Here is a 27,278-nt window from a genome sequence, read left to right on the forward strand (position 1 = left end):
AATATAAGAATATTGAAAACGACGTCATCTGAAGCTCGAAATCTTACGCTGACATCTGACGATGGAAATCTTACGCTTGTTCGTCTGACGCTCGAAGTCTCAGTTAACCCTTACCGCGTACCGAGCGCATCTTTACACATCAATTTTTGAAAACATAATGCCTCCTTTCGCCTTCGTCGGGTAAAAGTACAACTCTAAAGCTAAGGTCGTTTTTAGTAATAATACACGTTCATAATTACTTGCTTAAACGTTAAAGCTATTATTGTGAACATTAATATTATCGGAGAATAACGTTTTACGTTTTATTGTAATCAGTAATATTATTCATGAGCCATGAAATTTCGCCTACGCAGGAAAATCGATGGCAATCCAATAACGATTTGACAAGCGTAACATAATCATATATTACAATTTTATGTTATTTTTGATCGATACGTATGTTTATATCAAGTTTCTGTTAGCTGTCCTATAGTTGTACTCGCATTAATGTTAATTTCTCAATATGAGTTATTTAAGTCAAATAAATTTTCTCAAATTTCCTTAAATTAGATTAGCCCCTAATACTCGTTAATTATAAATTATTAATCAATAAAAATATATATTTTTTAAAACTTAGTTTAAATTTAAGAAAAAAATTTAATAATGCCAATGCAATTAATGAAGAGTGCTTTAATAGTTTTTTTAAGTTAAAAGCGAAATGATCGTACCTATGTTTAAAGATCACGTAAACTATGTCAATATATGTTACTGCTCTTTACCTATGACGAATTATTATGCATTCACATCGGGAGGTGTGTGGTAGGCCGTGCATGCTAAATTGTAACACAGAAAACAATGATTCGCGGAATATTGATTTGACTGTAACGATAAACAGTTTTTGCAAAGATCCAGCGTAGGCCAATCATGACTCATATTGCGCAAGACACAACATTCAAGGATATTTAAAGAAAATAAGTCTATAAATAGTCTCAGTCTGTGGTAGCAGTGCCCAATAATGTGAACATGAGAAGCAAATTTAGTACTTTTTTATAAAGTGGCATATTTCTCAGACTAATTTATAAACATTTTTTTATCACATAGGGCAATTCAGAGACCAATATGCAAGAACATACAGTAACAGCCTGTAAATGTCCCACTGCTGGGCTAAGGCCTCCTCTCCCTTTTTTGAGGAGAAGGTTTGGAGCTTATTCCACCACGCTGCTCCAGTGCGGGTGCAAGAACATACCGGATTATTAATTATTTACCGAACAACCTGATGAACTTGATACAGAGCCACTTATAAACATCATCGGATTTAGGCGTGCGTATAATTATTCTCGATGTTTCAAATGGTGATATCTCAGTAATGGTGGTCGTAACGACATGAAGTAGTAACAGCCTGTTAATGTCCCACTGCTGGGCTAAGGCCTCCTCTCCCTTTTTGAGGAGAAGGTTAAGGACATGAAGTATATGAACCTTTTTCGTAGATAATTGCATGATTTACAATTTTTGTTTAATCTACTTTTATGATAAAACTCGCCGTTTACAAGGAAAATGAAAAAACACTTTTGGCCTTGAATATTGGTATTTTTGATATTTTATTTGTAATTGTTTACGGAAGACTTATAGAAATTTTCAGTTCTATGCAAATTGTTATTAATTACTTATTGAAATGTCTTTATTGACCGGACTCTTAACCATTCTGTCTATTTAGATTTAATTAATTGTGTACAACTGTTGGAGACAAAATAAATAAAAATAAGTTTTAGTTTGAACTTAATAACTTTTTTTTCTATAATTTTCTGGGATAAATTTTTAATCTGTGTGTAAAAAAAGTACAGTCAATTCTTTTTAGGAACGAGATAGACTAGATGATGTAACTGCGGATACGATTAGAGAAAGAGACGAAAAAAAACATACCGATGATGACGATGACTTTAGTATCTATTTCGCTATTTTAAGCTTAAGTCAAGATAACCATCCGTGCTATTAGAACAACGTAACTTTAGTAGCAATTGTTACATCACAAACAATAGGTCGTATTTCTTAAGATGACGAGACATGCTTCTAAAAACTTATAAATATCTTTTACTAGTACCACCTCTAACTTCTGTTGTGAACAACACTGGTTATTTCTGAATAATTTAACTTTTATTTCAGTAGTACACATTGCAAAAATGAAATATGAATTTTAATAATATCTAATAAAGTTCTAGGACATAGAATTCTTGACTCAAATAAAATAGATATTAAATTCCTTAAATATTAACAATTTTACCGATAAATATTTTATAGAGTGAGATACAAGTAAGTTAATAATGCTGTCTTCTTCTCTCGAATACCAAATTAATGGTCAAAGAATGAGAGAAATCAGAGAATCACCGCTAAGCAAACTTTATAAGTAAATCCATTAATGTAGTTTTTACATTAAAATGGGATAAGAATTATTTAAATTATCAATTATCATTCAAATTACGAGCAGCATACGTGCTTGTTATGAGTTCTAATGAACTGCCCCCGACTGACTCTAAGAGCGCTGAGCATCCTTCAAATGATCTTCAATAATTATTTAATAATTACCAAGTGCACTTAAATTTGTTACTAACTTAGATTACATTGATATGTTTATATTATTATGCATTTCGAATTAACTATTGCATACAAACGAAATCTAACCAAAGTGATTATTTTATAAAGAGATATCTTGTTATAAATAAATACGTGTTAACTTTTTCTTAATATTAGAACACAATTAACTATTACTATATCAGAATATTTTGTACCATTAATAGAGCCGGTTCGCTTTGAGGTATGTAATAATAAAGAAGTTAATTTGTCAAGTCAGTAATCACTTTTCTTATTTAATGCATTTTATTACGTACATAATAGGTATACAAAATTGCAAATAATATTAACTGAGTGTCAACTTTTATCTGTGTTAACGTGCAAAAGTGACAAGTAGTTTTAATTTCAATTAATCTCGTGTGACCTTATTCACGTATATAATTTATTTTAACTTTTTGAACCTCTATTGCTTTTATATATTTAAAAAGCTTACCCTTTGTTATTTATTTAATAAAAAACGTTTTTAACACAAACATCCCCCGACCATAGTGTTAAAACTAAAGATTAAAATCATGCATGATTTGTCATAAGGTATGCTTAAATTTTACCTTTTCTGACCAGTACGTTCACGCCCATAACATTATTATTTTATTAATTAAAAAGGTTATTTTTAATAAAGTTTTTATTCTTAAACATAATTACTGGCCATCATAATTTTCGTATCTTATTTAAAACGTATTGATATTCTTATCTTGATTCTAAATCGCGTTATTAAATCTGCTTTATTTGAAAACCAAAGAATGTAAAATATTATTTACTTAGCTTAATGCGTTATAAAGTTTCTGGGTGATGCTAATTTATAGTATTACGAAAAAAAAACTTCTTTTTCGCAAACTACTATGCTTGTCTAATGACTTTACTCTTTTCTTTGTCGCACCACTAAAAAATGGAATTCTTTACCAGCACACGTGTTCCCCTCCTCTTACAACCTGGGTTCCTTCAAACGACGCGTGAAGAGGTATCTTGCGGGCCGGCAAGGCGGGGACGGCTAGTGCAGAACGTTCTTCCCGACTGTACTAGCCGTCGTCGCGTTTGGACTCCACTACCACTTACCATCAGGTGGAGCGGAGTCATTTGCTTTCCCGGTATATATAAAAAAAGCAATTAAATCGAAGTCACTTTTTTATATATTATAGGTTGCCAGACGAGCATATGGGCCACCTGATGGTAAGTGGTCACCAACGCCCTTAGACATTGGCATTGTAAGAAATGTTAACCATCGCATACATCGCCAATGCGCCACCAACTTGGGAACTAAGATGTTATGTCCCTTGTAACTGTAATTACACTGGCTCACTCACCCTTCAAACCGGAACACAATAATAACAAGTACTGCTGTTTTGCGGTACAATATCTGATGAGTGGGTGGTACCAATCCAGTCGGGCTTGCACAAAGCCCTACCACCAGTAAGGAACTACTCGTTTCAATATGATAATCAGCAATTTTGATTGATTATATGTGGGTACGTTTTAAGATATAATAATCTACTTAATACTCGGGAATGTACGATAAATTGGTGCATTTATTTATAACGGGCGTCTACGAGAGATAAAGCAGGAAATATACAGAGAATGTCATAATTATGTATGTTTTATAACTGTTCATGAACAGGTTTTATAGTAATTCTATTTATAATCAGAATATATGCTTTTAGCCTAAATAACTCAATGGTATTTGTGCAGTTTAGCGATGTGAAAGTCGCAAGTTCGATTCTGAACACGTTTTTCTTTTAAATTTAGTGAAAAGGGAATAATAATGGTAACAATGTTAAAAAAACTTAGAGATAATATTAATTATTATTAATCTTTAAATATTATGTAAGATTAAATTTCCTAAATCCCTACTTTAAATGCCAAATATCTACATTAGGTAAAAAAGTAGGGGAGGTTATTATTATTATTTAAAAAAAAATGCCTAAACATTTCGTTGAAAGTATGGTATAAATTTATTGTAATCTCATAGAAAAATTTAAGTAAGCTTTATTTCTGATATTCATATAAGTGCGTATTTATTACAAAATTTTTTACAAAAGCTTAACGATTTTTGTTCAATGACATTTGTTTTTTTTCATGAGCTTTATGTTTGTACTTCAGAACCAATCTAAAAAACCTTTTTCGTATTATGAATCTACGAAAGCTTTGGCTTCTTAACTAATTATTAAACAAATTGCAATATATTGCTATTTTCCTTAATTAAGAAAAAACTAAATAAATAAATGCAGCCCGAATAATTTTCTTAATGTTAAAACTCACTGATTTATTCCACCTATAATAAAAAAAAATTAATTAAGAAAAAAAAATTAAATTCAATAGCTGTTTCAACCAGCAACATTCGTACATACTACACGTGTTATCCACTAAACTATCACGATTCTCTAATACATAATAAATAAGAGATGATAAACCATATTCCGCTTTCATCGTAAAGTCTATTTTCGCTGGTAAATTATCGCAGACAAGTTATGGTTACGCAGTTAATTTGGTGCTCATCTAATTTCAGGATTGCTATGTGTTGCTGCAGAGCCGTGCAACATTCTTGTGCGTATAATAACTAATTAAAGCAATCATCCTTGCCTTTTAAAATACAGGGATGTAGTCGGAACGTAACGAAATATATTTTTAATTATTTTACGTTCGGATACTTGTTTAACTTCAACAATTAAAAAAAATGTAATAAAAAAAAAAGTATTTATATTTTTTTTTTATTTAGATGCAAATTAATATTGCATCTGTATACTTAATACACTAAAAGTAAATTACATTATGTTTGTGTTGTATCAAAAGTAAAGCTGGTCTCTTTTTTTCTTCTGAGAGGCAAATTGTAAAGCTTTTTAATAATAAATAGTATTTGAGTTTCGCATATTTGTTACAAATGTTCTAACCGTTGTTTCAGCTTAAAATACTTTTAGCGGTATTTTTGTAACATTCTGTTTTATTATACACACGTCTAGATAATCACAATGTGCCGTGCTCATGCATAATATAAGTTCGACTCTGTTTAATATCACGGATAATCTATCTTGATTGTTATTATAAAATGCGTCAGTCGATTACGACCGCCCTGTTCATAAACCGAGCGGAATAATGTAATTTTCGATGTTTAAAATTTTGTTTGCTTTTTCGCACGAGTAATGGTTATTATTGACCGTTAAAAATCAGCCCTCCCTTGCATCCATATAGTTAGACGACCACTTAAAAAAATACCATGGAATACGTTTATACATCACATTTTTTTTATAAAAATTATTTAATGTATAGTAGTTTAATGTATAGTATGTATAGGTTACTATCTTGTTGACAGCGATTTCGTCTGTATAAAAATATAATACAATAATATAACGAATTTTACATACATAATACGATAATTTTCTGCCCCGTTTTTCATTGTCAGTAGGTGTTTTTTTAATTAAAAAAATGTGAACTACTTAAATTTGTATTATCAATCGAAAATTATTAGCGGTTTTTTGGTATATCACATTTACTGTTTAATGAAATAATTTTTGTGTAAAATTTTATAAGGTATTACTTCTACCTTATAATATTTTATTTTACTAAATATTATAAGTAAAGAAAAATATAATAATATTTTAATTTAATATTTACACCTTACGTCATAAATTGAATCTCTTCCGAAAGATAATTGAAAGTAAGTATATGTCGACGTACAACTAGAAGCTATTAGATATAAAAAAAATATTTCAATAAAATATTTTAATTTTATATAATCTTGATTAATATATACAGATGCTGGCAAAAATCTGATACATATTGCCAGTATTAAGAAAGTTTTATGTTATAGTCGGTACATAATACTGACCAGCTATAAAATACATGTTGTCTGCCCCGCCTACACTGGCTGGTTTGCAAAGACTTTTAAAAATAAAAGAACACTTAATCCGCGATAATGTCCGACGTAATAATAGCCTGAATATAATTAAATGGAAGAAACAAATTTCATACGATTGCAGTAATTAAGTTTGAAATTAGTTCGAAAGACCAGTCGAGTCGTAATCTGACAGAGGAATACGTCATTTAAATTTTTTTGAAGTTATGGTTTGGAATAAGCTGCATTATATAATGGTTGAAATTCGTATATAAATATAAATTTCTTAGTTACAATAATAAATTATCTTTTTTTTTAATTTTAAGTAAAAATGCAGTCAAAACATAAGTGGACACTTCCGCCAACGATATAAATATTAACAATTCCTTACACCGTCAATACGATGCCAACTATGGCTTATATCGCTTTTGTCTATGATTATACTCGTACTTATCTTTGGAAGGCAGTTATAAGAGGCAATGCTGTTAGCATGTTTTTTCCATTTCATATAAAGTCTAACAATGTATTGATATGTCACATATTATTGATATGTAACAAAAAAAGAACATGCTACTTAATAGATTTTATGTTACGTGCGAATATTGATAATGTTCCTTTCCTTATTCGCATAAATGAAAGTGAAAATATTAATAACAGAATACCTATTCTTGAATACGGTAGCGTGAGCGCAATACGCCTCTGAGCTATCATTTTGACAGCAAAAACAACATGGCGCATGATTGCGCGCGAAACCGAACGTCACGATCGCATTCCATTGAACGCGTGCCGGAACAAAAACTATTATATAAAAGTAATTTACTTCAAGATTCCTCGTCAATGCGTAAAGGTATTAAATCCAGCGTGTATTCGCTGTGTATTAACTATATGGTAATATTCAGATACCTAAAATAGAATACAATAGAGGTTATCGTGAGGTTGGTCTTAGCCCCTATAATTCGCCATTGATACATACTTTATTGTGTAATATTATCTTATTTTCGTGCTGAATGTGTTATATTTATTGAAATTATTTTGTAAATAAGGTGCAAGGATATCGCAGGTCAAAATCTAAAGGCACAGTTCTAGGTCGAAGGGTTAAAGGGTCGCTCACGAAGGTTTAATTGTGCTGGTATGTCAGGAATTTACAGAATCGTGTTTAAATTAGCAATTTAAAATCGAAGAATCGTAATAAATTGTTAATGAGAAAAGACATTGGTTAATGTACGCATATCGTTAATACAAAGTATAAATTATCATACGTTATTTATATACTGCACAAAATTATTTTGCTTAGTTATTAGTTTATCTAATATACATAATATAAAACTTTAAAAGCAATTTTAATACAGAGTCATTTCATACATTTTATTTAGCTATAAATTTTTAAACAAAACATTATCATTTAGAAATAATGGCTAATATATGGAATAAAGAAAAACTTGTAACACTAAGTTTGTTTTTTCTATTATAGCTTGCTCAAAGGAGGATGCATTGACTAACCTCCTTTGAGCAAACTACGATTCTACAATAAAAAACCTGCAGATTCTTTAGATTTGCACACAAATTTAAATCTTATTAAAATAAATATAAACAATGTATTAAAATAATAAACAAGCATTTTATTCAACAAAATATTATATATATGTGCATTGCGTTGCTATTATTAAATTTTTATACACATTATATAAATTTAATTGTATATAAAATTATAGCTATAGGTATTAGGTAGGAAAGAGTAATATTTGATTTTTCTTGCCGTTAATTCACAGTAGAATTTAAATTCCGAAAGGTGGTAGCTTTACGTTTAATTGTGTTTTGACGTTTCGGGAATTATTTATATGTAAATATTGTATATTGTATACACATTTTATTTTAGGTATATAGTATATATTTTCATGTTCTAAAATATAAATAATGTATAAGTAATACACCGTAACTTATTGCATGTTCAAGTTTCCCATAAATATGCGTGTCTATAACATTAGTGTAAACTATTAAAGATTATAGAATTCCGTCTTCAATTATTGTGTGATTTGCCTCGGAACCTGAACACGTTAATTGTTTTACACTCGTCAGGTAAAAATCGTCATTATATCGAGGCACACAATGAGAAAATAGGCACGAAAAAAAATAGACAAAGGGTGACCGACGATTCAAGTTTTTACTTTTTTTTTTAAACCATACCTGAGTTCGGTGCCCAAAAGAGGTTTTATATTTCCTCCTGCTTTTTTATGATAGGCATAACCCGTTTCTGTCTTCACATACTAAAGGGGTATGCACTTGCAGTCAATTTATATTCCTTTGCAAGTTCTTTATAAAATATTTGGTACATATAATATAAACAAATTTTGTAGTATATTTCATTGAAAATTTTTATTAATCAAAAAATATTACTTGCATTATCTGTCGTTAATATAAAATTCAGAATGTAATAAAAATTTCTTAATGCTATATTATAATTATTGTTATTATATTTGCATTTGTATATGTTTGTAGGCTTTTGTACATATTTTTTTTTTTAATAATATTTTTTTGATAGAATTGTCTTAGTTGCTGTTAATATTGTTGTTTAATTGTCACTGTTCATTAATTGTTGATTTAGGTCTTGTAACTTACACTTATTTTTTTCACTTGCTCTCATTATAATTAATTGTATTCTTTATTTGTGGAAACCTAATTCGTCTAAGTTTTGTGTTTGTATTTCTTTGTATAAATTTGTAGTCTTGTACTGTTTGTTTTCCTAAATAAACTAATTAAAAAAACCATTTAAAATATAGCAATAGCTTTAAAGCTATAAACAGTTAACCGTTTCGTAATACTTGATATTATTTTAAATTACTATAAAAACCCTTTAAAGTTAAATCAGAATTATGAATTTAACCGTATAAGTAAAACAAAAAGCGTGTAGCGAAACAACACTTAAACAACAATTATAGATTTAAGATAAACCTTTCCGCACTGAGTCCAATTAACAACAACGGCGATACATAGAATTCCAAATTTATTATTTAATAAGCGCTGGGCGGGCATGAGAAGTATCGTGAAATGAAAGAAAGGTGGTTTGAAGCAAAAATAATTACACGAAACGTCGGTCTCAGTCATCAGGCGCCTCTTTAAACGAAATTTTAATAAAGCGAATAAGGGTCGATTACGTCGCTCATTTTTCAAGATGGCCGAAACAATTCAAAGTCATTACACGGCTTTGTACTGTCCGAGTAGTGATAAACGTGCCGGTAATGAACCCGCCGAGTCCTGAAAGACCGATATTGGCTTACATCAGAAATTACAAGGCGATAAATTTATTCGAATGTGTAGAGTCCCAAACGCGATACATGTTTTCCTTTTTTATTTTTATAGAATTAGTACGAAATGAATGTTGAAATATGTACTAACCACGATTTTTTTGGCAAGGTGTTCGATTCGGTTATAAAATCTAGCGGAAACTTAAATTTGTCAATGAATAATATAAAATCTTGATTTAAAAAATCCTTAATAAGAAAGTCATAATTAATTAATTTTGTATATGTATAATTTCAAACTAAAAATATATTAATTTAACATTTAATGAAATATGTTTTTTTTAAACTCTGTGTAAGTCCATATTTATTTTTTATTCAATTACATTGTTATATATTGTCACACATATTTTTTAAATAAAATTTAATACCCGACATTATTGTAAAAGCACAATCGACAATTAATTTAATTTAATTTCACTTCAATAAATAATTTTCAATTTAATTTATAATACAGTATTTGGCTGTATAATTTAATGGGTACAAGACTTAATTAAAAAAAAAAAACTCTTAGCACGTCCAATTGCACGTTGCCGCTTTTACTAGACATTATCTAGAACCTGTTAGTGGATACATGTTAGTTCTAGTTGTCAGAAGTTCAATGCAAGTAATCACATAAAATATATAACCAGCTTCAAGTGTTAACAAAATGGTCTAATTAGGCATAGCGTTCAAGAATTATTCATGTTTGCTTTACAGCTTAATTGAATCATCATTTATAATAAATAATAATATATCGGTTAAACTTTTTAATTTCGAAGTATATTTCAGTCTTTCAGTTTTATTAGGTGGTAGGGCTTTGTGCACGCCATTCTGGGTAGTTACCACCACCTCATCAGATATTCTGCCGCTAAACAGCAATACTTGGTATTGTTGCGTTCTGTTTGAAGAGTGAGTGAGCATTGTATGTAAGCATTGGTTAATATTTCTTACATCGCCAATGTCTATCCGTCAGGTGGTCAGCTGACCCGTCCGCGTACCATATTAAAAAATACAGTATATTGTAACGCTATGTTAAAAAACTATGTTTATTCAAGTAGTGGTACAATGTTATATTAAGCAAAAGGCTCTGAATTTCGTATCTGTGGAAAAGAAACCGTCAAAAAACTCAGTAACTAGTAATTTCAATAAGACAAGTATTATATGTATCAAATCAAATCAAATATGTTATACAAATCACTTATTTAAAGGCTCGTACTAACTACTATATTAAACAGGTCACGTCTAAAAGTCATTTAATTTTAAATATCTAAGAAACAATGAATAAAGGCCATAGGTGAGGGCGTACGTGGATCGATATAAGATAAAAACCCCAATCGCATAACTCGTCATACATTACGTGCGTGTCTGAAGCTGCATTATACTGAAGCAAGTGTGACGCAACGGTGTATTACGTGCAAGGAGGTAAGATACGCGTTTGAGAGTTTATAGTGGAGCCGGGAATGCGGTCCGTGAGAAAAAAATATTCTCGCTTCCGATGCGCTCAGCTAGATAGCGCAGGTGGTGGACGCGCCTCACGCCGCGCTGCTCTTTTCAAATTTAGAATACTCTTTTGGGGTTCCATAACGAAAAACCACTAAGATTCATAGAACCAATTTATGACTTATTTTTAATTACTTTATAACAAATGTAATGTTATCCAATTTACGATTTAATTCATGGAATATTCGAAGCTAGAGTCCAAAATGTAAACGTATGATACATCTATTAAAAATATTTGATAATTCTCAAAGGCGCGTGTAAACTTACACCTACCAGGACGCTTACTATATGAATAAAATGTCTAAGAAAGTTAATCAGCTTGCGTTACTTTTATATCGTTTTAAATATATTACTATCATTTTACGATCGAAAAACATCGTAAAACTATGTAATAAGTTCATCAATACTTTACAATTTATTGCTGAATAAAAACATCAAATAAAGTCAGCCACAACAGGTAACACGATAAGATAATTAATACTAAGATCTATGTTAAAAAATGACGATAAGGAACCCTCTCGAACTATTCAAGCCTAACCGGTTTTTTGGGACTTCGGAATTCAGTAGCGCGTTGACAATGTGTTTTTATTAGCTACTTATTATTGACCACGTCGTCTTGGAGTCCTTATGCTTTGTTGTGGTGACACACATCATTTTGATTTGTAAATATTTATAAAGGTTTTATATTATATGCCGCTTTCTCGGTAAAGGTTATAAGATATGAGATAAAATTTTAAAGTATAAGGTAACGGCGCTGCCGTATCGTCAATGGGATTTACATATAATAAAATATATATGTAGGAGTCATGAATACCGGGGTACGATTTTAGGATTTTTTTTACTATTACAATTTCAAATCCATACATCTTTTTATATTAAGCAGTACCACGTGCTGGCAACATTTGCACTTTATTTTGTAAGATGATACCTCTTTGTACGATTCCCGTCCCGATAATAAGAACAAAAAAAAAAACACGATGTTAATCTAAGTAATTTAAATTAATATTACATGATATTTTTGTGTACATGCAAGATTTGATGAATTATTTAAAGGATATTTAAATATGGTACGGATAAGTACATTTTTAAATTATAACTGTAAAAATATATAGACCCTTATTTATATACGACTGTCTAGTTAAACAGTAATTTCGCTATTTCTGACATTATTGATTTGGCTTTCAAAAGAAGAAGACTTGTTTAACTTATCACCTGCCGAACGACGTTTATAAGTAAGGCTCGTGACTTCCTCGTTGGTCTAGTGGCTTGATATAAGGCCGCAGACCCGGAGTTAGAAGAAAGTTAGATACAGAAATGAAAGTTAGTCAGCAAAAAGTTATTGGGTTTTTCTGTCAGAAAATTCTTACTAGCATCCCGGAATCTGGAAGTTGGAAGTGTGTACACTACCGTGTGCCTCGGAAAGCACGTAAAGCTATTGGTCCTTTGCCTGAAATCTTTCTGGTCGTGTCGGATTGCCGTCCCATTGGATTATGAGAGTGAGGGAAGAGAGAGTGCACCTGTGTTTGTTTGCCTACATGTGCACTATAATATCTCCTGCGCAGTTGGCTAATCTCTCTTAAGAATGGCCGCCGTGGCCGAAATCGGTCTGAAGGACATTATTATCTAAGTAAGGCTTATACTTTCTAAAATTAGTTAATGTCTATTTACTAGTTGTTTTTTTCAACGATTTTACATAATAATTGTCTAGGACACATGAATCATTTAATTTATTTTTAATGAAAATAATTTATTTATTAAAACAAATGATATATATGAATCATAATTTATATTTTTCTTTATTTATGCCATCTGTAGACCTATTCTGAAAGAACAAACTCTTAACTCAAAGCGGATTACGATCATCAAATGTCAGAAAGTGATATGCGACATTGACTATAATATTCATAGGATACACGTATGAAAATAGCGTGTCAAGTCGGTTTTGAAAACCGATTTCAACAATGAGATAGGACTGAGTTCTTACAGAACTGAACAGATGCTGCGCTTAAAACTATAGGTAGTTATACTCTTCAAAATAATACTAAAAAAAGAAAAAAAACACGAGTTATAATACATTTTATCCAAAATACACTGTTTTTTGTAACTGATGACTTTCTTGATGTTTCTTATCTGTGGAATCTACTTTCCGAACCGGTGGTATTTTTACATGAAAATAATTCTGTAAAGGTAACTCAAAACTGCCTGTTATGGCCTACTTGAATAATATTTTGAATTGATTTATATAAACTAAACACTTGTCTTTCAAATTTAAACATAACTCAATTGTTTACATACACGTGATAATTTTTATCGATCTAATAGAACTTAAACCTGGTCTCAGATAACTTCCTCATACCTACACAACATAATAAATTATATATTTATAAAATATAATTATTTATATTTAAACTAGAAAATTCACTCACCAATCAAACGTACCAATACTGAGTGTTGCTGTTTGGCGGTCGAATAACTGATAAGTGGTACCAGATGAGCTTGCATAAAGTTATAATAATATTGTCCTCCAAACCGATTTCAAGAGAGATTAGCCAACTACGCAGGAGATATTATAGTGCACAAGTGTGTGCGCAAACACTCATAATCCGATGGGACGGCAATCTGACACGACCGGAAAGAGTTCAGGCGCAGGACCAACGGCTTTACGTGCTTTCCGAGGAAAGGGAGTGTACACACTTCCAACTACCTGATTCCGGGCTGCTACTGAAAATCTTCTGACAGAAAAGACAGAAGAACCCGCTTTTATTGGCCCGACCTGGGAATTGAACCCAGGACCTCTGGGTCTGCGGCCTTGCATCAAGTCACTAGACCAACGAGGCAGTCAATTGCATAAAGTACTGTAATAAGGAAAATGATTAGCATATAAATGTTACATAAAGCATAATATATTAAACTGATAGCTGAAGAGAAGCTAACGACATCGCCTTTGCCAAAATCAATATATAAGTAACAGCTTAAGAACTCCACGAGAACAAATGAACATACTTACCATAATATATACTGGACTGCTGAAATCATAATTCTTAATTTTATTTTATCGTAGACGGAAAACAATAACTTTTTAATTCGATAATAAAACCTTTGATTAAATAATTAACTGATAATTAATTTTAATAGCTATTGCTACGTATGTTTAATGCCATGTTGCCAACTTATATATTTTAAACATTTAAAAATAGAATGATATAAAAACATATGCGGAACTGAAATTAGTCAATTACTTCTGCCTTTTATTACCAAGATATAAACAGCCTTTTCTTTAAGCATTAAATAATAAAATGACGTTACTTTACTCGTCACTCGGCGTTCCGCAAGAACTCGCTTGATAACAATAAATCAACCAGCCTATTAAAGTCTGGACCAATTAATGGAGATATATTTATAAAACCCATCGATTTTAACCGATTAATTTATTGGACATTTAAAGAATCGTTTTAAGATTCCAATTTAGGCACCCTATAGTGATATCGCTTTGAATTGTGGTCATAATATGTTTTGTATAAATTATGTTGTATGTAAATAGAAGCAGCCGTCATCAATTAAATCTTTAAGATAAATGTACAGAAAAATATGTTATTATTTTTTCGATTATTTTATTGTAAGATTGTTTGTTTATTTATTTATTACAAAATATCCGACTGACTATCAATGAAAATTTAAACTATAAGACATAGAGACTTGTAATTTTAAAAAGGATTTTGCAAATTTGTATATGGGCTAGTTTTAAGTGTGGCTAGTGTAATATGTGCAGCGACATATTCCACTTCAAGCCGACAAGGACAAAGTCTTATTAGCAAACCGACATTAACATGGTGAAATACATTATTGGGCAGAATAGAAAAGTGTCGTGCCAAACTCGACTTATTGTAATGCGGTATTTTAAAGCGTGTATTCTTTAAATGTTATTATTACAATCAATATCGTATCTAACTTTTCGATTCGATCGATTGCTCGGTTATAGGAATTTTTGCAAGCCTGTCTGGGTAGGTACCATCCACTCATCGTATATTCTACCGCTAGTAAAACTTAGTATTAATATGTTCCGGTTTAAGGATGAGTGAGCTAGTCTAACTACAGGCACCTGGGACATAACATCTTAGTTCACAAGGTTGATTGCGCATTGGCACAGGAAGGAATGGTTAATATTTCTTACCTGTGACGGCCAACTTGCTAGTCTATATACCCAATACAATAAAAAAAATCACAGAACAGCTTAAATATATTAAAAAAAGAAAATAAATAAACAAATGCTTACATATACATTTTTTGAATATATAATTTATATTTCAATACAAAGAATGAAATGTAGTAGTTTCAGTACAATGTAGTAGTATACGACCATAATTATAAACAAGAACAAAAAGTACACGGTCTAATTTAATCTAGACTCTAAGAATAGATATTTAAGTTTAGTTTTGTTTGTAGGTAGAGCCAAGCGGCTCGGCGTCTCTCGGGGCCGCGTCCAGGGCGCTGTTCGTGGAGAAAGTGAGGGCTTCCAACGCGGCCTGTCAAGCTGGTGACTTCTCCACGGCCGTTGCCTTGTACACAGATGCCTTGACCTTAGATCCTGCTAACCACATACTATATAGCAACAGGTGAATTTTACTTTCTACATTTGCATAATACTCCATTTGAAATAAAAATTACAGTGATTTAAATGAACATTTTAATATACATATTTAAGAAAAACATGTTTAATTGAAATTATCTTTTTTATATACATACATATTATATGCTTTTGCTTTAGTATATACTTACTGCTAACATTTTTTGTAAGCAAATGAAAGTTAGAAATCTTTTTAAAAACAGGTTTTTCGAGCAATCAACAAATTATTTGACGTCTTTTGTTTTTAAGATTTCTTATTATACTAAACTACGCTAATTATTAAGCAACCAATGCTTATAACTATAATATGTATTAGTATATAATATTTTTATATTATATTATATTAACTTTCTTTTATACAGATCGGCAGCTCGGCTTAAACAAGGACAGTTCGCAGCTGCGCTCCAAGATGCCACACGAGCTCGTGAGCTCTGCCCAAATTGGCCGAAAGCCTATTACAGACAGGGTAAGATTGAAACGACACCAGGAATTATGTACCACCAGACATGTTATAATAATTGACAATATAAAGGTTAAAAAACTTTTAATACTTTCTGAATGCCATAGAGCTAACAACCGCCACCAAAATAAAAATATATAAATATGCTAATTATCTTCACCTTAAAAAGAAATCAAAGTACTGATATATACGCCAATTAAATTAATAATACTTGTTGAACGAAATTGCGTATTGTTATGTGGAGTCGTTACGCTGCGCTTGCGCCTGCGTCGGTGCCGCGATATCGTGAAAACATAATAATACAGCATAATGTGTATTGCGTGAAACTTTCTGATTTTTTTTTCTTTGTACTTGCTATTGTACGTCTATTTATCGTATTACGTTTTTCCTAACAATTATTTTTATTATTTATATTCGAAAATAAAATAGACTAGTTTAATTTTTCCATTTAATACTTTGTTGCAGTTTCTATCTAACATTTTCTTAGTATACTTTTTTATTTTATGTTTATAGGTCTACAAAACAAAATGACAATCAAAAAATTCCAATGATTACATTTTTCTTGATGTAGACACGACATGCGTTTTTGAATAAGTATAAATAAGCGTCTAGCGCCGCATTGGAGCAGCTTGGTGGAATAAGCTTCAAACCTTCTCCTCAAAAAGGGAGGCACATTAGCCCAGCACTGGGATATTCACAGGTTGTTACGAAGCGTCTAGCCTATGATATCAACAAAGAGCTAAGCTTACAAGTTTTTTTAAAAGTTAAACAATTCAAACTAACGAAACAGTTTTAAAACTTAACTTAACTTAACTTTAGAAACGAGAGATAGGCTAAAAAATAGGTTTATTGGTAATTTTTTTGTCGCTGGTTTTTTCTGTTTTTTTTTAATCAAATGTTTGGTTTCAATATATGTAATGTCATATTTTCATCGTATATAATGTTTATATCACGTTTAAATCTATGTGAATATTATCTTAATATAAGTAGTATCGTCATAGATGGTAGATAATATTATCTACAGAAATGAAGTCATTTGTATGAAATTAACTATTTTGGTCAATAAAGTTTTTTTTTAATAAATAAATTAACTGCGGGTCGTTAACTTCAAGTATAACTACTATATTAAAACACGCATTTCCTTGATCAGAACCTCATTTTCTGTATATAATTGTAACGGGTCGTATATTATAAATTGTTTATAGCAAAAAATTATAAGTACAAACATTACGCACGTTTCACTGTAATCTAGAGCAACTCAGAAAGCGGAGGTAATGAGCACTTATCAGTCTTCCGGTGTGGTCTGGGCCGCGTTATGGTTTCAAGCAATTGTTTTTAGTTGATTTCAATGTGTCAGGTTTTACTTATCACTATCATAAGGAACAGCGTATCTATTATTTAAAAAGCACATAAGAACACATAAACACATTTTCTATGTTCCGATAATATTCACTCAAGTTCAAATTCTATTAGATACTTGTAGACTTATCATGTAAATGCGACAGCTTTTTTAAAAACTGATTCAGTTATCACATTAAAATTAATATAGCTTCTATTTAAAGATGTATAGTCTTAGAATGGGTTTTTTTAAGCAATTTTCTAACTCAACACAAAATAGACGCTTGTCAAGTATTTGCACATTTACCCAATTAGCAAGAATTAATTTCATTCATTGTTTTTAGTTACTTATTAATTAATTTTACGTGTAAAAATTATGGTAAAAATAGTAATGTATATCAGTATTAACTATTTCAATCTTATTGTGTATTTTATTAGTAATTAGTTTATTTGAATTCTAATTTTTCAAGAGAATGTTATTTAATCTCAAGGCGTCGCACTCCAATGCCTCGGTCGTCACGGCGAGGCTCTCGCGGCCTTCAGCTCAGGGCTGGGAGTGGAGCCTTCATCGCGGCAATTATTGGCTGCCCTCGTGGAAGCATCCCTCAAGTCCCCGTTACGAACAACCTTGGAACCCACATTCAGGCAGCTGGAAGCTATGAAACTGGATCAATCACCGTTTGTACTAATATCGGTAAGCTTAGCTTACTAAAAGCAATTTAAAATAAGAAATCAAAGGATATGGTCGTAAATAAAATACTAATAAAATAGGATTTTTTTGTAAAGCCTAACTGAAAAAGCCACTAAACCAATAATCATATAACATAGAAGATTAACGCGTTTCGAAGAAGGTTTTAGTATAAAATATTAAAATTTAAGTAACTTTTTTTTTCAATGCGCCATCAACCTTGGGAACTAAGATGTTATGTCCTTTGTACCTGTAATTACACTGGCTCACTCACCCTTCAAACTGAAACACAACAGTACCAAGTAATGCTGTTTTGCGGTAGGATATCTAATGACTGGGTGGGTGGTACCTACCCAGACGATCTTGCACATAGCCCTACCACCAGTAAGCTGCACTTCACAGTTTCACCCGCTTTAAATTTAGACTCTATAGTCTAGTCTAGTGACAAGCTTTAATTTGATAAAAAAAAATGTTTATCAATAACTTTGTTTGCTCCATATCATTTACTGACATGAAAAACATTATATATTATACATATAATGCAATATTCTTTTTTATGACTATATAAACACCATACCGAGTTCTGTTTGTTTTTGATTCTTTTTTTTCTGTTATCTATATACAAAGTTTCATTAAACTTCATCGAATGGTTATTCGGGACACGTGCACTAACCGAGACTGGTAGTATTTAAAAAAATGTGTTTTTGTTTGTCATAAATCTCCCAAGCTTTTTTTTAAGAGGTTAGGTTAGGTTCTTTATTTGAATATGTGTTTCATGAACGATATGCGCGTAAGCGTAGAAGACTCCAAACCTTTATGGTTGTATATTACGATATGACTTTTAATGATATTCTTAACAAAATCTATTTGAAATGAAATGAAATTCATTGTTAAATAAAGCGTCACCTCACAATACAAGCAAGATATACACAATTAAATTAAAAAAAATAACCTGTACCTCAGGTTACCCGCTCTTTCAACTTTTACACATCGTTTAACTTGATGTTTATCAACGCATAAGAAAAACAAAGAAAAAATATCTAAAAAACCCTTAATGTCTAACACGTTTGTGCTTTATGTTAAAAAAAATACACCCTCGCTCACATCTCATTCAAATATGATGTTATTCACATGACAGCATCCTCGATCGAAAAGAAGAATCTATCATTAATTTTGAAATAAAATAACAAAACTTTTAATCTTTGTGATATGTTTATAAATAGTTGGTTATATTCTTATATTTCTTTTGAACTAATAAAGCTGTCGAATCTCTCTTCAACATTTCATATTTCGATTAGTCTCATAAAGACATCATTGTTTAACTGACCACGTTTTGAAAGTTAGTATTAATCATACCTACTGTGATTTTTTTTATAAACTGACAAAGAAACATATGATTGCCTTTAGAAAGCATTTTTATGATAGGTAAATTTAATTTTTAGTACACTTCAAGTCCCCCCACCAACCCAGGTTCAACCGCTTGGAATGGGGGCCCTAAAATTCCACAGACTCTAATAGAAGAAACCTAAGTCCGATGGTGCAAAAACCGACTTACGATAAATCGATGTTTGAACGCTATTTTGTTTCGTTTATCCCTAAAATATAATAGCATTTGATGACATTTCGTGATCGCGATACGTACACCAATAACCGATTTCTTAATTACATATGATTAGCTTTGCTTCTATACGTCATATATTTGCGAATGACTTCAAATCTTACGATACTTTTTTATAAAGATCTCTGTTGCAGTCCGCATTTGATTGATGAGCGGAAATACATTTATCAAAATGCATATCGTTAAGAATAAAAATCAAATTTAACACATCACAAGTTCACTGACTTGTCTAGCCTATTTAAATTTGTAATTCATCATCATCATATCAACCGAAATACGTCCACTGCTGGACTAAGGCCTCCCCCAAGGATTTCCACGTTGGCCGATCTTACGCTGCCCGCATCCAACGGCTTCCCGCGACTCGTTTTAAGTCGTCGGTCCACCTTGTAGGGGGCCTGCCCACGAACCTGGTCTTCCGGTTCGTAGTCGCCTCTCGAGAACCTTTCTGCCCCAGCGGCCCTCGGTTCTGCGAGCAATGTGCCCCGCCCACTGCCACTTCAATTTAGCAATTCTTCGGGCTATGACAGTTACTTTGGTTCGCCTGCGGATTTCATCATTTCTGATTCAATCTCGCAGAGAAACTCCGAGCATAGCCCTCTCCATTGCCCTTTGAGCGACTTTGAGCCTTCTTATGAGGCCCATTGTGAGCGACCACGTCTCTGATCCATAAGTTATCACTGGCAACACACACTGGTCGAAGACTTTCGACTTGAGACACTGCGGTATTTGGGATGAGAAGATATCGTGTAGCTTCCCGAACGCTGCCCAGCCAAGTTGAATTCGACGATTGAGCTCTTTCTCGAAGTTGGACCTACCTAGTTAATTAGTAATTAATTTCCTTTTACTTTGTAAGTTGACATTATCGAATTTTTGAAAATAAAACTCGTGCAAAACTCAGTAATTTAATTAATTTGTTTTTTTAGTTTTACATGAAAAGCTAGCTGGTTGTTATACAAAATTAGGTTTGTTATTTATTTAACTATAAATGATTTAATTACTTACTCATTTCCGGTGTCGGTTTTATTAAGAAATATTAATATATTTATCGAATGCATTTTTTTTAAAGTAGCAACTGAAAAATGCAGTAAAAAATGCATTAGTGTTTCTGTAAAATAAAATTATAAGTTAATGCCCCACTGCTGGGCTAAGGCCTCCTCTCCCTTTTGAGGAGAAGGTTTGGAGCTTATTCCACCACGCTGCTCCAATGCGGGTTGGTAGAATACACATGTGGCATAATTTCAATGAAATTAGACACATGCAGGTTTCCTCACGATGTTTTCCTTCACCGTCAAGCACGAGATGAATTATAATCACAAATTAAGCACATGAAAATTCAGTGGTGCTTGCCCGGGTTTGAACCCACGATCGTCAGTTAAGATTCACGCGTTCTAACCACTAGGCCATCTCGGCTATTACTGTAAAATTATAAGTAAAACTTTAGAAATTGCCTAGATAATATACATTTGCTAAAAACCAGTCTTATCACAGCGTTGAGTAGTTTACAACAGGCTCCAACATGGTGCATAGAGGGAATGAAACTGATTTACTAATAAAATCATTAAAACCGTTTGAATTTATAACATAACTAGCTTCCATCCGCGGCTACACCTTCTTGTGAAGGGCGGTATTAGGTTTTTTCTGTTCCCCTGACAATGTGTATGCAAAATCCCATAATGATCAGTTCATCAAAACGGTAAAGCGTAACAAACAAATTCACTTTCGCATTTATAGTATTAGTAAGGATATAGATGTATTTGAAAAAAATTAATAGCAACATTTAGTAATTATTACTTTTTTTGACAAATAAAATTCATTGAACATGTAGGATGTCGAAAAAACTTACTATTACAAGTGGTAGGTAGTTGTTTCTTCAAGTTTTTCCCTAATTCCTCTGCATATAACTTATGAGGTAAAACCACTTTAGAAAAACAAGATTTGGTGTTAAAAGCTAATTCTCTTGGAAAACTAATGTAATTGTTGAACTATTTAATATACTTGTAGATTATTGCGCACACGTGTGGTAAGCGTATATTTTTATGGTGTGAGTGCCTGGATAACAAATATATGACAATATAAAAATATGAACTAGAAAATGAATAAGACTTAAAATTGTTGATGGATTTCCCTTAAACCCTGTAGACCGTATAGAGGCTAATTCATATTCTTATAATTCATATTTGTATTTACTTTTATATAGTATATATAACAAATCTATATGTAAATAATACAATGTATATAACACACTCTATGATTCAAAATGATTATGTGTTCAATCTGTGTATTTAAGATCTAAATCTTCTATAATACAGAGAGGGCTAATAAAATGAGTATCTTAAAGTTATGTGATATCAAATTATAATACATCTTATTTAGATTACTTTCATATTGATATAACCCAAAAAAAAAATATTCTTTAATTTTTACCTACCTTCTCAAATTTGTCGGTTATTATCTTTAAGCAATGAATATAACCATAACAATATATAAAAAATAAATTTTCTAGTGGTAGGATGCTAACATCCGCCTGGCTTGTTACCACCGTACGCATGGTGAAAAACTCGTGAAGTGGCTTGCAGCCGAGTTTCGAGGTCAGCCAGCGTACAGCCAGAGCCCGAGCGAGTATTGCCGCGATGGGTGTTGGTCCAATTGGAGACGGCTGTTGAACCAATGCCGGGGGAAACTGTATTGACCTGCCGGTCAGGGAGACCCGAAGAAACGGCTGTTCCGCTGGCCGCCCGTGGCATAGTACAGGGGCCCGAGCGTGCCTAACCAGCTCGTGAGGCTGCCTCACCAGGCCACACATAATCTCGGGGTGGACCGTCGTGCCGGTTGGTGACCGGTAGGTGGGGTCCCGGCGGCCACTTCCGGGGGGGTTCGGGGGCCCTTCCGTCCGGCGGGTCAGTGTATTATTCCTTTTGGCAACCACTTGGGGAAACACGCCTCCACACTTTGCCCATCCCTATCGTGGCAATACATCGCTCGCTTCACGTCTCTTTTCCATTTCATTTTTCCCAAATGGCGCAACAAAAAAGAAATAACGGTCGTACAGCGGTGCACACCCCCACCATACCCTCGCTGTTTGAGGTCGAGTTCTCTAACATCCGAAGACTCCACACTAACCTCAACGCTGTCCACCACCATCTCGAGACAGCACGGCCAGCAATGTTGTTTCTCACGGAGACACAAATACTCCGTCCTGCCGATACCAGCTACCTTAATTATCCCGGCTACACGCTTGAAGAATCCTTCAAAGCGAAAGCCGGAGTATGCTTGTTCGTCAGGACGGATGTTTGCTGTCACCGACTGCGCTGCTTGGAGGACCCCTCCTTCTCCATGTTGGTGGTACGTGTGGACCTGGTTCGTCAGAGCCGAGTCTACGTGTGCCTCTACAGATCCCACAATGGTGACTTGGAGACAAGCCGATTATTTGTCCATCTTAGTCGGGTGGCAGATGCTGCGCAAGAGCAATTTCCTAACGCGGAATTGGTGTTTTTGGGGGACTTTAATGCTCACCACGAATCCTGGTTGAAATCCCTCAAAACTGACCATGCTGGAAGGACTGCTCATGCTTTTGCTCTCACACATGACTGGACCCAACTGGTTGATCAGCCCACCAGGATTCCAGACATTGATGGGCAAGCACCTTCTCTACTGGACCTTCTGCTGACTTCTCATCCGGTGGAATATCAGGTTGTGGTTCAGGCTCCTCTTGGCTCTTCGGATCACAGCCTTATTTCTACCATAGTGCCACAGGCCAAGCTGCCGCCACTAGCGGTATGCAAACGTCGCGTTTGGCACTATAAGTCGGCGAATTGGGACGGTATGCGCGATTACTATGCGTCGGTCCCTTGGAAGGAACGTTGCTTCAGTGGGAATGACCCGTCAGCTAGTGCCGCTGCTGTTGCTGGCGAGATCATGCTGGGAATGGAATACTACATTCCTAGCTCAGATCTCGTCAGTAGGAGTACGCGTAACCGTTGGTTCACTCGTGAATGTGCCGATGCTGTATCATCTAAGCAGGCGGCATATCGCAAGTGGATCAACGGCTGTATTAGCGGGGCATCTAACATTGACTCACTGAAAGCAAACTATAATAAAAATTCCAAGTCCTGTAGAAAGGCATACACGAGAGCGGATGCACAGCGCATTGTACAGATTGGTCATGACCTTGTTTCGCATCCTAGGGGCTCCCGTAGCTTCTGGCGTCTGACCAAGTCTGTGCAAAACAATTTCTGCCAACCTTCGCTGCCAACGCTCAGAAATCCGGACGGATCGCTAGCTCACAGTCCGCAAGAGCAAGCTGATCTCCTGGCTAAACTCTTTGCCGACAATTCCGTCATCGATGATTGTAGTGCACTGCCACCTACAATACCTGCATGTGGCCATACGATGCCTGACATTAAAATCAGGCAACGTGATGTGCGTGCGGAACTGCAATCACTTGATGTACGGAAAGCTAGCGGTCCCGATGGAATACCAGCCATAGTGCTGAAGAAGTGCGCAGCGGAGCTGTCTCCTGTGTTAACGCGCCTGTTCCAACTTTCTCTCTCTTCGGGAAGTGTGCCGGAGGCTTGGAGAAGAGCTAATGTGCAAGCGGTTCCCAAAAAAGGGGATCGGTCTGATCCCGGCAAATTATCGGCCAATAGCTATCACCTCAATACTTTGTAAGGTGATGGAACGGATTTTAAACAACCAACTGATCCATTACCTAGAAGATCACTGTCTAATTAATGATCGTCAGTACGGGTTTCGACCAAAACGGTCCACAGGTGATCTTCTAGCGTACGTAACACACCTCTGGGGTGAAGCTATCGACAAGCATGGAGAATCGTTGGCTGTCAGCCTCGATATCTCCAAGGCTTTCGACAGGGTCTGGCACAGAAGTCTTCTCTCCAAGCTACCGGCATATGGTCTGCCTGCTCAGCTTTGCACCTGGATTGCCAGCTTCCTACACAAGCGTAGCCTTCGTGTTTTAGTAGATGGTTGCGCTTCACAATTCTATGTAGTGAATGCTGGGGTCCCCCAGGGATCTGTGCTATCTCCCACACTCTTTCTTTTGCATATCAATGATATGCTCTCCCTTGGGAACATACATTGCTACGCAGATGATAGTACAGTGCATGGTGGATACCACGGACGCGCAGTGGCTGAGCGGGCGGAAACTGAGGAGAGGCGGGAGAATCTTGTCATTGAACTCGATAGGACGTTAGAGCTCATCGCCAAATGGGGCTCTGATAATCTTGTTGAGTTTAGTGCCAAGAAAACACAGGTATGCGCTCTCACGGCCAAAAAGTCAACATTTTCCCCTCTTCCCTCCCTCTGTGGTACTCCGCTGGTGATGCAAAGCAAAATCGCCATGCTGGGGATTGACGTTCGCTGCGACCTTAGTCCAAGGGATTACATCGAGGCTGTTATAAAAACAGCTTCACGGAAACTCGGAGTTCTGAACAAGGTGCGGCGCTTTTTCACGCCACAACAACTGTGCCTGCTGTACAAAACACAGGTACGGTCTTGCGTGGAATATTGCTCGCACCTTTGGGATGGCTCCGCTAAGTACCTACTTGAGGCCTTGGACTGGTTGCAGCGACGTGCCGTACGCATTATTGGCGACGTAAAGGTCACAAACACCCTTGAACCTTTACAATTGCGTCGTGAGATAGCAGCATTGAGCGCTTTCTATCGACTGTATCACGGCGAGTGCTCTGAGGAATTATTCTCTCTAATTCCTGCTTCCCCCTTCCTTCTTAAGTCCACGCGAGCTGGTTCTCGATGTCACCGCCTAACTGTGACATCAATTCCATCGCGAACAAAGAAATTTGGCAACTCCTTTCTTTGTCGCACTTCCAAAAAATGGAATTCCTTACCAGCTCACGTGTTCCCCTCCTCTTACAACCCGGGTTCCTTCAAACGAAGCGTGAAGAGGCATCTTGCGGGCCGGCAAGGCGAAGGCGGCTAGTGCAGAACGTTTTTCCCGTCTGTACTGGCCGTCGTCGCGTTTGGACTCTACTACCACTTACCATCAGGTGGATTAGAGTCATTTGCCCTCCCGGCGAATATATAAAAAAATATATATATACATATAAAACAAGATAATATAATATAACCATAAGATTTTATCTACGCTGTCAATCGCTATTGGGTAAAGTTTTGTATGTAATCTTATCATTATTCTTTAAAAGATTATTCAATAATATACTTGAGTTTTTGTTTATATGAACCCTTTAATTATACCGTAAACTTAGTACAATAAAACCTGATACAGTATCCTCGAAAGAGTAATTTCTGATCTATAAAAACATCACTGTATAAGGCTGGTCGTTACTGAAGGATTATAAAGATAACTTGTATAAATCTTTATTACTTTGTTGCTAAAGTAAATATCGTAAATGCAATGAGCCACTTTGAGACGATTAATGCTTTTTATACTCAAAAACGTAAACGCCTTAAACTCTTTACGTAAAATATTCGACAACATTCAAAAGCCGTTCGTTAGTTCAATCTTGTAAAACATTTCCGTATTAACTTTTTTAATATTTATTTAATTTATAAATTATATTAGTACTTATATTAATATGTGAAACAGTAATTAAACTAAGAATACATTCATATTTAATTAATTTAATTTTAAATTGAATGACTATTTTTAGGAGCCAGTAAAGCTGTAAGTACTGGGAGCAAAGTCGGGCTAATAAAAATTTATTTACCTTTTCTGCCAAACTCTAGTTGACAGTGTTGCGATCCCGTTTCTCTGAAAACACGTAGACACATGAAAATATCTTACTTGTGTTTTCATACATATACATTTACTTGGCGGTAGGTAGGGCTTCTCCGTCTACCGCCAAACCGCCAAACAGCAATATGAAGTATTGTTGTGTTCCGTTTTAAAGGGTGAGTGAGCCACAATCACAAGCATAAGGGACATAACATCTTAGTTCTAAAAGTTGGTGGCACACATTGGCAATGTAATGTATGTATATATTTTTTACAGAGCCCTTCCGCCTACCCATTCCTACATACCTTATCTAAAATACACATACTCTACAATATATCCTGCTTAATAAGCTTGTCTTAATAATAGGTTGTCGTGTCTGAAAATCCGTCATAACTTCATACAATTGCATATTCAAAAAAAACAGACAATATTTCTATCATTCTAATGCTATTTGCTACTAATATATAAATTGTGTAGCGTAACATAGATTGCAGTAACAGCCTGTAAATGTTCCGATTTTGAGCTAAGAACTCTTCTACCACGAGAAAGTTTACCACGAGCTTATTTTACCACGCTGCACCAATGATGGATTTGTGGATACACATAGGGCATAATATAATTTGACCTATGCAG

General features: G+C 34.1%; 1 protein-coding gene across 1 annotated transcript in view; it reads left to right on the forward strand.

Annotated features, from left to right (window-relative positions):
- LOC126775307 (tetratricopeptide repeat protein 28) overlaps window positions 1-27,278 on the forward strand; it is a 78,027-nt gene that overhangs the window by 13,506 nt on the left and 37,243 nt on the right. The window contains exons 3-5 of the mRNA XM_050497145.1: window positions 15,649-15,818; window positions 16,192-16,295; window positions 18,119-18,321. Coding sequence (XP_050353102.1) covers window positions 15,649-15,818; window positions 16,192-16,295; window positions 18,119-18,321 — 477 coding nt within the window. The remainder of the gene's footprint in view (window positions 1-15,648; window positions 15,819-16,191; window positions 16,296-18,118; window positions 18,322-27,278) is intronic.

The sequence above is a fragment of the Nymphalis io genome, chromosome 18 (genome assembly GCF_905147045.1).
Source record: "Nymphalis io chromosome 18, ilAglIoxx1.1, whole genome shotgun sequence".
Classification (NCBI taxonomy): Eukaryota; Metazoa; Arthropoda; class Insecta; order Lepidoptera; family Nymphalidae; genus Nymphalis; species Nymphalis io.